Source organism: Pollicipes pollicipes, unplaced genomic scaffold (assembly GCF_011947565.3).
Source record: "Pollicipes pollicipes isolate AB1234 unplaced genomic scaffold, Ppol_2.1 Scaffold_6052;HRSCAF=7182_pilon_pilon_pilon, whole genome shotgun sequence".
Lineage (NCBI taxonomy): Eukaryota > Metazoa > Arthropoda > Thecostraca > Pollicipedomorpha > Pollicipedidae > Pollicipes > Pollicipes pollicipes.
Window position 1 is genome coordinate 17,814,738 of NW_023596805.1, and position 10,622 is coordinate 17,825,359.

At 48.7% G+C, this 10,622-nt stretch overlaps 1 protein-coding gene across 1 annotated transcript; it reads left to right on the top strand.

Annotated features, from left to right (window-relative positions):
* The first annotated feature begins 89 nt into the window (after window positions 1–89).
* LOC119104194 (C-type Lectin CRL) lies at window positions 90–10,390 on the top strand. The gene is made up of 2 exons (XM_037227864.1): window positions 90–362; window positions 10,151–10,390. Exons 1-2 carry the CDS (start codon window positions 90–92, stop codon window positions 10,367–10,369), a joined length of 492 nt encoding a protein of 163 aa, XP_037083759.1. The 3' UTR covers window positions 10,370–10,390.
* Window positions 10,391–10,622: the final 232 nt, after the last annotated feature.

Here is a 10,622-nt window from a genome sequence, read left to right on the forward strand (position 1 = left end):
CGTTCAGCCGGCCAGGTGCGGCGCTCCCAACCCTTCCCCACTCAAATAGCGTCACCGCTCGCGGGCTAGCCAGTCTGCAGCCCGTCGCCATGTCGCCGCCGCCGCCACCGACGCTGCTGTTGCCGCTGCTGCTGCTGCCGCTGCTGCTACTGCTCTCGGTAGTTGCCGACGCTGATACCGACGGCTGCCCGAACGAGAGCTGGATGCCCTTCGGCGGCCGGTGCTACCTGCCGCTGCTGGTGCCGCCGTTTCAGACGATGAGCTGGAGTGACGCGGCCAAGGCCTGCAGGACGATTCAGCCCGGTTCGCATCTGCCCAGTATCCACAATGATGCCGAGAACGGCGCCATCGAAATCATGCAGGTGGGGCGTGAGTTTGATATTGATTTTCAGTCCCTACATGCGTTGCTTCCAACTCATCGCTGACTCCGTCAATTTCGCTACATTCAGAATGCTGCCGAAACGTGTGACAAGTCACCACCATTGTCCATATGATTAGAGCATAATGGTCTCCGTCCGTGAGCATGTATCTTGTCTTGCTGCCTGCAAAATATTTATAGGCTTAGAAGAACAAACTGCGAGACTGATATTGTTCCACGCTCAACCATTTCTGTGTGGGCACAGATTCGGCACGACTGATCGCTGCGCGCTTTGCACGTGAGACTGTTTTGGCGCTATTCTTTGCACGTGAGACCGTTTTGGCGCCATTCTTCGTTTTTCGGAGTCGCAGCGGCGGCTGGCCGGCAAACTTCCCCATCGGCGTCTCATACTTGAACGCTTTGAGCCCTCATTGCAAGCATAGCTAGGGGGTTTTCGAGATCAGAGTTGGATACAGTGCTTGTTGTGAAAACCTGACCCCACCAGGTGATCGCGAAGTTCCGGTTGAACCGCAGAATTTGCGGTAAAAGTTCGGCACAGCACTCGGCAAGGTCCGCCACACCCTCTCACTTCATCTGAGCTTAAGCAGCAGCTGCTCCGGCCGCAGGTCACGCCAGTCAGACACCAACAGCGCGCGCGTGTAGTGCCTCGATCCCGCACCCTGTCCCGCGTGCATTGGCTGGCAGATGCTCTGCTCGCTGGAAACGCCGAGAGGGCATGAAAAACAGTCTACAGCAGCATCCGTACAAGGCTGCATAACCTGTGCTCGGAGCAGACGGGTGACTCATCTTCAGCTGCCTATTTTGTCCCCGTTAGAACGCCAGCATCATCGAATATACGTGCATTTTACATACGTCACGCATAATCACTCAAATATTGGGCCAATATGGAAGACGGGAAGCACCGAACCGAGCGATATATGGAGCGTCCGTTTGCTGGGAAGGCGCATTTGGGGTTCAGTTAGGTTGCACGGGACAACCATGACCTTGCTTGCGTGGTCGTAAGCGCGGGACAACCATGACCTTGCTGGCGTGATCGTAAGCGCTTAAGACTTCATTTCAACGACAAGGAAAACGAACACACTTGAGAGTTTTGGATATCACCCAAAAGTGTGTAAAAATTATTTTAATCCAGAAACCATGCGTGTCAGCGATACGACAAGGGCACAGTTTTATTAAGGAAAGATTGCAAAGTTCATCTAATGTAGCAGACAAAATAAAGTTGCAGTCTGGGCGGCGCTGAGGACTTCTGACAGATCTCGGTGGTCAGATTAGGTATGGCGTCGGAAGCATTTGCGTGTTGCAGTAGGTTGCTCCGACTGCGAACCATGCGGGCGGTTCACTTCTGTTCTTTCTATCGGAACGCCAGTGGTCGTGCGTGATGATAGTGGGAAAACAAGCTACGAAAGCAACCCGCGGGGTCCAGTAGGCCAAATATATCTGGAGAGGCAGCCGCGTTTGATCGTGTGTACAACATTCTGCTGGATAAAGCACGTTACGGGAACGATTATACCATTCGTTATAACCATTATATTTCCATTTGTGCAGTCAGCATAAAAAATCAAGCCAGGTATGTGTATCGTGTAATATACATTGGAAGAAATGACTGCTTACCTGATACACCTTGATGCTTTTTGTCAAGACGATGTGATTATCCCTCAAGGCATTCCTTCAAAATATGTTGTGTCTGTATACAAGAACCACTTACAAATGCAGCATACATTACCTCTATTTGTTTTACCGCGGCGCCCGCCCTTCCTGCCCGGCGTAAAGCAGGTGACGTCATATAACCTCAGAAGCCGAGTGCGTCGTAAAGCAGGTGACGTCATATAACCTCAGGAGCCGAGTGTGTCGTAAAACAAATGACGGCAGCAATGTCGTTTTTAGGATACTGGGATCGGTCATTGTCACGTTTTGTCGGAGATGAAAAGAATGCAGAAGCGATAAACAGGTGCTATTCCGTCCACGCCGGTAGCTCAGTTGGTTACAGTTAGTGCCTGTAACCAACTGAGCTATCCCGCCCGTGCATCTATCCCGCCCTGAGCTATCCCGCCCGTTCAGCCATCCCGCCCTGAGCTATTGACCCACCTAAGCACTGCTTGTTGTGTGAGCCCTGACCCCCACCATCCGATCGCGCAATTCCAGGCAACGGCAGGGCTTAGTGGCGAGGCTTAACGTGCCGCAATGCTCGGCACGGTTCGTCCTGCCCCTGACGTCAACTGACCTTTACCGCGACGGCTGCCGCCGGCAGCAGGCCGTGCCTGTCAAGGGCAAACAGCGGATTAAAATAATAAATAATGAAAGATAGTCAAAGGTTAGAGTCGCTTTAGGCCTTCACTATTTGTTATTGACTAGTATGACTTGCGGCTGGTGGGAGCGGCTGCAATAAAGGGAAGATGACGTCCCACAAGCAGGGCGACCCATCTCCAACAGCCCGGCGCGTCCAACTTTCGCGACCAAATTCTGTTATTATCCTGAAACTTTACGGTCGACTGGTCGGGGCCACGACTCACGCCACAACGAGTGTTTAGCGAGACCTCTGATTCTAGGATTGATCTGATCGATTCTGGATTGATTTAAATGGATGGGATCTATTCATCGGAAGATATCGATCTATTCAGTGGAAAATAATCTATTCATAGCACAACTCAGAGCAGTCTTGTGTAAGTTTGGTAACCGTGACCTTAAAAAGGTCAAACAGGGTCACTGACCTTAAATGAACATGTTATCTTTTACTTAGAAGCAGTTATCTAGGTTCTGGGGGCACTTTGGAGACCAACCTGGAGTTTGACCTTGTTTGACCTTATTTGACCCAACATATATGACCTAGAAACCTGAAAATTTGGCCTAAGTGAGAACACGTACAGGTCAACATACTCTGTAAATTTGGTGTCTCTAGCTTTCTTAGTTCCCGAGATCTCTTAGTGGGGGGGGGGGGGTTCAAACTGACCCCCTTACCCGAGCGAAGGGTATCTAGCCGGCCACCTGGGCGCGTGTTAACATACGGGCCAAACCACCCTGAGAATTTGGTGTCTCTAGCCCTCCAGCGGGTTAAGCTCACCCAACCGAAGCGAAAGGTTTTCAGCCGGTCACCCGGGTGCGTGTCAACTGGCCAAAACATGTGGTGTACATACAGCGTACTAACACGCCAGACTTTGACCGTAATTTGAACAATTATTCCATCCGTGATGCTGATATATCGTCTCCATCTTTATCCGCTGCTGTACTCGCCAGATACATTGCCGGCGAGTGAGGTACGCAGTCGAGGGTGCTGCATACCTCTCTTTACGAACTGATTCGTGTAATTTTTACCGGACAAGCGCTGATGTACGCAGGAAAGCTTTCGCCTCGTGGGAAACTAGATAAGGCATGCTACTTTTTTGTATTGGAAGAACTCCTTCCTACTTACCTAGATCCATTGTGTCTACGCCCCTAGCTAGATCTATTGCGTTTGCGTCCCTGCCTGGACCTACTGCGTTTGCGTCCCGGCCTGGACCTATTGCGTTTACATCCCTACCTAGACCTATTGCGTCTGCGTCCCTACTAGACCTATTACATCTGCGTACCTATTGCGTTCTCCCTGTTTGCTCCCTGTGTGCGGGCCGGCCGGGCTCGGTCCGTACCTACCTTTATTCCGGCACGCTCCGTCTGTACTTGTTTGCGTGGCCAGTCATAGTCGGTCCGTACCTGTGTGAGGGACCGGCAGTGCTAGGTACCTACCTGCCCGCACAGTCACCGCGAGCATCTGTGCAGGTTTGTTGCAGTCTTGAGACGTTTTTGTGCGCTGCTTTAAAAAAAAAACATTTTACCGAAAACTTTTGAAAGGATGGATTTCTGGGATCAAAGCTCGTGCTAAGCAGTGTTTGTTGTGCGAGTCCTGGCCTCTACCATCCGACCACGCAATTTCAGGTTAGTGGCAGAATCCGGCGGTGAAAACTTGACATGCCGTAATGCTCAGTGCGGTCCGTTCTGCCCTCTCACGTCATCTGACCTTTTTCGCGGTCGCTGCCACTGACCGCAGGTCATATCTGTCGAGGGGAAATAGCCAGCGCCTGAAGCGACCCCAACTCACCCCGCCACCGGAGGATGGACCGGGAGGCAGACACACGTAACCGACTGAGCCATGGGGAAGGACGAAACTGTCGGGACGGACGAAACTGTCGGCACGTACGAAACTGTCGGGACGGACGAAACTGTCGGCACGTACGAAACTGTCGGGACGGACGAAACTGTCGGGACGGACGAAACTGTCGGCACGTACGAAACTGTCGGTACGGACGAAACTGTCGGCACGTACGAAACTGTCGGGACGGACGAAACTATCGCGACCGGCGGAACTATCGGGATGGACGAAGCTATTGGAGCGGACGAAACTATCGTGATGGACGAAACTATCGGAGCGGACGAAACTATCGTGATGGACGTTTCAGTTTTACGCCAAGGGGCTTGTGGGTGGAATTGTAGAGAGCAAAACCGGGGGGGGGGGGGGGGAACACTATTTATGCTTGTGATGCCGTTTTTTATCCGAAACAACGACAACGACAGAACTGATGAATCTCTTTGCGTTTCATACAAGTAGCAGCGCTCAAATAATGACATTTATTCAACCCTTGAGCATAGTTGCTTGGCGTTAACCACTCACAAGCCGCGATGATGTGAACCCGCAAACACGTGTGTGTGCGTGTGTGTGTGCGTGTGCGTGTGTGTGTGCGTGTGTGTATGTGCATGTGTGTGTGTGTGTATGTGTGTGTGTGTGTGTGTGTGTGTGTGTGTGTGTGTGTGTGTGTGTGTGTGTGTGTGTGTGTGTGTGTGTGTGTGTGTGTGTGTGTGTGTGTGTGTGTGTGTGTTTGGGTTTGTTTTTGGGAATCAGAATATTGGTGAACAAAACCCGATAAGTTTCTCCCACCTCTCTCATTTGGTCACTTTAACTTTTAAGGAATTGACACCCACGGAGAGTGCCGTTCCCATACGCCCACAAAACATTCCAAGACAACGATGTACCGCTGTGTATTCGCTGTATTCGCGAGCCGTCATCCCCGTCGGGCCGGAGTGATCCAGCACTACCCTGCCCGGGCATCGCCACCGGCACGGTGCACTGCGCGGAAAGCAGGGCCGCAGCAGCACGTTATCGGCTTAATGGACACCAGTGAACACTGATATTTGAGTTGGCCTGGCCATGGAGCAAAAAATGTACCCCACCATTGAATCGGGAATCGTCAAGGAGGGCTCGCTGCTGCCTACGTTTGTCGGTGAACTGCTGACACGTCGTCATCCGTTTGTCCATTGCTTGGCATTCGAGTCTCGCTAACGCAGCAACATGTTATCGGCACAGCTTCAAGTCCTCTCTCAGAATTTTAGGCGATTTATTTCTGGACAACTCGAGCTCGTGGCAGCGCCGGCGTGGGGCCTTTGTCGGGCTCTGTGTGGCTAATGACGCGATGGCTGCCTGGACGACTCGAGCTCGTGGCAGCGCCGGCGTGGGGCCCTTGTCGGGCTCTGTGTGGCTAATGACGCGATGGCTGCCTGGGCATGACCCGAGCCCGTGGCAGCGCCGGCGTGGGGCCATTGTCGGGCTTTGCGTGGCTAATGACGCGATGGCTGCCTGGACGACTCGAGCCCGTGGCAGCGCCGGCGTGGGTCTTTGTCGGGCTCTGTGTGGCTGATGACGCGATGGCTGTCATTTTGGTAGAAAGTTTTTGATACTTGGTCTTTCGGAGTGAGATGCCCCGCCCGAACTGAAGTTGTGCATGTAATACGAACACTGACAGTGGAGGGTTTAAAGTTTCAACCGTTCACTGAAGGTAAGTTAAACGGCCTATTTTTTTCTTTGTCAGACGGCGTAGCCGCGCATTAATATAGCTAGCCATTTGAGAAACTACCGCGTTTGAATATCGTAGCATTTAATCAATAAATTTAACTTATTTGCCAAATTTCTCCTAAATCCTGAACTCAGATGACAGGTTTGAGCTATTCTCTGAAGAAAACAAGCGTACTCGCTTGGCCCAAGTGCCAGCTCTAGTCTCCAAGGTTGCGTCTAGGAGAACCGTTTCAATGTAGAAAAGAACAGAGAAAGAACAAAAGAAGAAACAAAAGAGCAGAAAAACTTCAATACTTAACAAAATTACGTAAGACATTAAAGATCTTAAAACCTTAAGACAAAATCTCAATTTATGATATTGCACGGTCCGTTATTGAAAGTATCTGTTAGCATAATGTGATAAAAAACGCAAACAATTTTGCGGTCTCCACCTCTGTCAAACGGTGGCCAAATCCAGTGGGTCTATTTGGGGAGAAATTTCACCAGCGGGCCTTTGTTAATCTTTTACCTTACAAGGAACACACCAATTTTCATACCAAAGATGCCTTGTTCAATTGTCTACAGCTATGCAAAATTTGGCGCGGCTACGCCGGACCGTGCCAAAATCATTCCAGAAAAGCCTCCGGTAGTGTTCCAAAAAATATTTTTGTAGTGTGTACGGATGCAAAAAAGCTTAAAATGATGCCGATATCTGGTATCAAAACGAGCCTTAAAAAATAGCAAATTCACCGTTGAAATGATAGCATGTAAATAGGACACGAAGGGACGTTCGTATTTTTTTGTTGAACTTGTAAAGATGTATATATCGTAATATTACCATCCACCCAGGCAAATATATATATATATATATATATATATATATATATATAAAGTCTAGTATCCAATATGCAGCAAAGGTGCCATTCCGAAGGGACAGACATTTTTCGCTAATCCTGAACCCCTTTCCTCTCCAGACCGCCACCAAAACACCTTCGCCTAAGATACTTCCTCTGAAAGAGACTGGCGGAATCCTGGTCCTGAATCCTGATCCTGAACCCCGATCATCTTTGAAGAAGTGTCATGATGCGCATTTACATAAATACACTCCTGAACCGCCATTGTGTGTTTCTGCTAGACGATAATATCGCTCTTTCAATTCGCTAATGACCTGCATAACTTGGGCACAGAATAAAAGGGGAAAACAAGTTAAAAATGCTATGACTCATTTATCAGGCACGAAATACTCAACGACACGACACGTTTCAGTGCTTCACTCAAATTCGTGAGCACTGGATAATCGGCATGTGGCCAAGATAACGCCCTTTCTTCGAGTAAAAATGTTTTACACAAAATAAACAGGCACTGAATAGTCGGTATTTATCTACAGGCATTGTTTTGCAGTTATTCTATAAACAGTTCTCTCATTTTAATAGGAACATCGGCAGCTTTAATTGAGTTGTATTACAGCAGTGCTCATGTGGGCAACATAACATTTCACCAAATTGCTCGGGATTATAGCGGCCTGAACTCTTTAGCTTTGGCACCCTGAGTAAGAATATTTGGAATTATTCCAAAATTATCTGATGACAGCAAGAAAATAGTATTGTAATTAACTTTACGTCCTTCATTTGATGTGACACTCAAATCAATGTGCGCTGCATGATCTACAGCGTCGACGCGCCCTAAAACCCCAAATCATCATCATCATCACACTCAAGTCAAGGTGTATGCTTCCGCTGCACAAAAAACATTGATGTACATATGGCAGGCCTGATTTTGAGACATGCGTTTGAGGGGGACTGCTTAGTGAAAGTAACAAAATGCACCCACAAGATTGTTAACAAATTGGTTTTTCATGTCCCATGTTCTTCTAAAAAGTTTGGGGGCACAGTTAGAAACCGATTCAGGTGAGCCTACACCACTGCATAGGAAACATCATACCTATTATGTTGAGGTCAGCTGAAAAGAATGGCATCCATGCACATGGTTCACAGCACAGCGTTGACCTGCACTCAGTGCACGTGTCGTATGTGTTCATATGTGTGCATGGTGCACCATGGTCTGTGAGGCTGGGGGGGGGGGGGGGGCCTGATCTGATTGTGTATAAGCGGCCTGGAAGCGTCCTTTAAGTGAATTTTTCACATAAATAACATACATCCCTCAACACCAGGCTTTAGAGAACTTAAGCAAGGACACTACAGATGGGCAAATTTTGGTGGTTGTTCCATCAATGTGCACTTTGCATAAATCAAACACTATACAACCATCATGCCCTCCACACAAAACTGTACGTCCGTTCAACGCGCGCCCCGCGTTTTCCCAGGTCACATCCAGTGCTGTTAAATCACAATTTTGCTATGGAATCGGCATCTCCGATTCATATTCTTCTGACAAAACGACGGTAGTCAACGTAGTGTCTCAGAACTCACATAGAACAGCTTGATATTTAAAAAACCTGTAGAAAAAATAACGCACTTTCTTTTATTACTATTTTTTAACAAATGTCGGTCAGATAGCCAAAAACCTAGGGCGGAGGTATTGGTGGCACTTAAGCGCAGCAATGACGAATGGAAAACAGGTGCATCCACAAATTACATAGAAAAGCTAGGACAAAACAAAAATACCTGAACGGCTTTTACGCAACGTGATTTATCATTTTGATGAAATTTTGGCATTTCAGCTGAAGTTGGTTTATTTCAGTCATCTAAACCGCAAAGAGAAGCTTTAAAACGGGCCCCCACTCATCTGAAAAAATGACGCCGGTAACCACTAAAAATGCATAGTGTGACGAGAAACAAAAACACACACATAAAAACACGATCACTTTGACCCAAATTTTTCGGACTACATAACCAGACTCCAAGATGTCGTTTCATATGCCTAAGAACTACATCCGTTCTCGCTGACAGACGTAAGCGAGTGCTGCGTCTGGAGTGGCAATCGACATCCCTGGGGCGGCAATCGACATCTCGCTGCCGGCGGGGATGTAACTGTCAGGGGCTAATCTGGCGCTTGTAGTACGATCCCGAGTCATTTTTTTTGTATGTTGCCTTGGTTTGAACGTGGCTGGAGATCGGTGGGTAGTGGACGAACTAGGGCACATTAGAGCTAGACCAGTGCGTCTGATCAGAGTGGTGTTTGAAGATACATTGCATTTAGACTGGTTGCAATTGTCTCAAAATAGCCAACACTCCTGTCATTAGCCTTGTGGTGTGATTGGGTCCCCATCGCCCATGACCGTGTGACGTAAAATATCATTTCAATGATGTTGGATATGATAACAACGTGTACATTGCAGCTTCCAGTATCATTCCATGGTGATGGAATCTGTCCATGCTCGCTGCATTGTTGTCATCAAATATTGTTCAGTGTTAGTGTGTTTTTGTATGTAAGCCTATAATGCATGTTCTGCAGACATGTAGCTCATTTCAATTCGCCATGAACTAAAAGAGTATGCATTTAGGCTTCAGCATTGTATGAGGATGCACAGACAAGGTCAGGTCAAACACAGCCACGATGAGACATGCAGGATGCGCACTATGATAGTTTCAAAGACTAGGAATCATCTTCTTCATTTCCTGTAGATGACACTTTGCAGGATGCAGGATAGGATGAATGATGGGCCCTGGCACTTTTGCAGGGTCACCTGAAATGTAAAGTCAGATTGTAGTTTGAATGCATCACATGATGCAAACATTGTTCATATCAAAGGTGGAAAATGTAGCCCATAGACCAAATCGTTCGTTAAGTTCTGAATCACAGCTAGTGGTGCCTTCAAAAAAAATGTTTATTGATTTGACTGGGTTTGTGGTGGAGAGCATACAATAAAAAGCAGTGCGAGGATGGGGCACCACTAAGAAAAATGATTAAAAGTGTCATTTTTCACCCAGATGTCAGAAAAATTTAACACCAGCCTCCGGGGTCAAACTGACCCCCCCACGAGTGTGTCTTAGCTACGTTATGTCTGGGCACGGCAGGGCCAGACGACCTCCTGGCTGGGGCTGACCAACTTCACCGGCAATGGTTGGGCCTGGATGGACGGCACAGAAGTGGACTACGTGAACTGGGGCGAAGACCAGCCGGACGACGCCTACGGCGCCGAGTACTGCACCTACATCACCCTGGACGGCACCTGGGGTGACTTTGTGTGCGAGGAATACGGCAGCCTCGCCATCTGCGTCGTCCCGGCGGCCTGATGCGCGACGACCGGCCAGGTGCGCGTGTCACCGAAATACACGGACCGTGCCTGTGTGACGTGTTTGGTGCTTCACTGCTTGTGACGTGTCTGGCTGTCTGTTGAGGGGAGAATGAGGGAGGAGGATTCGTGTCGAGGTGCAGATCCGCCGGCAGTAGCAGCGAGGTTTCGCCACGTTAACATTTCCGCCACGCATCAGTTGCTGCAGTGCGCATGCTGGCATGTGAGAGCTCCAGTGCATGTTGGAGATAAAA

Excerpts from the sequence above, each read along its gene's own strand:
- LOC119104194 (XM_037227864.1), top strand. The coding sequence starts at position 90 with ATGTCGCCGCCGCCGCCACCGACGCTGCTGTTGCCGCTGCTGCTGCTG. Across the intron at positions 363-10,150 it reads GCGCCATCGAAATCATGCAG|GGCCAGACGACCTCCTGGCT; the intron begins GTGGGGCGTGAG and ends TGGGCACGGCAG.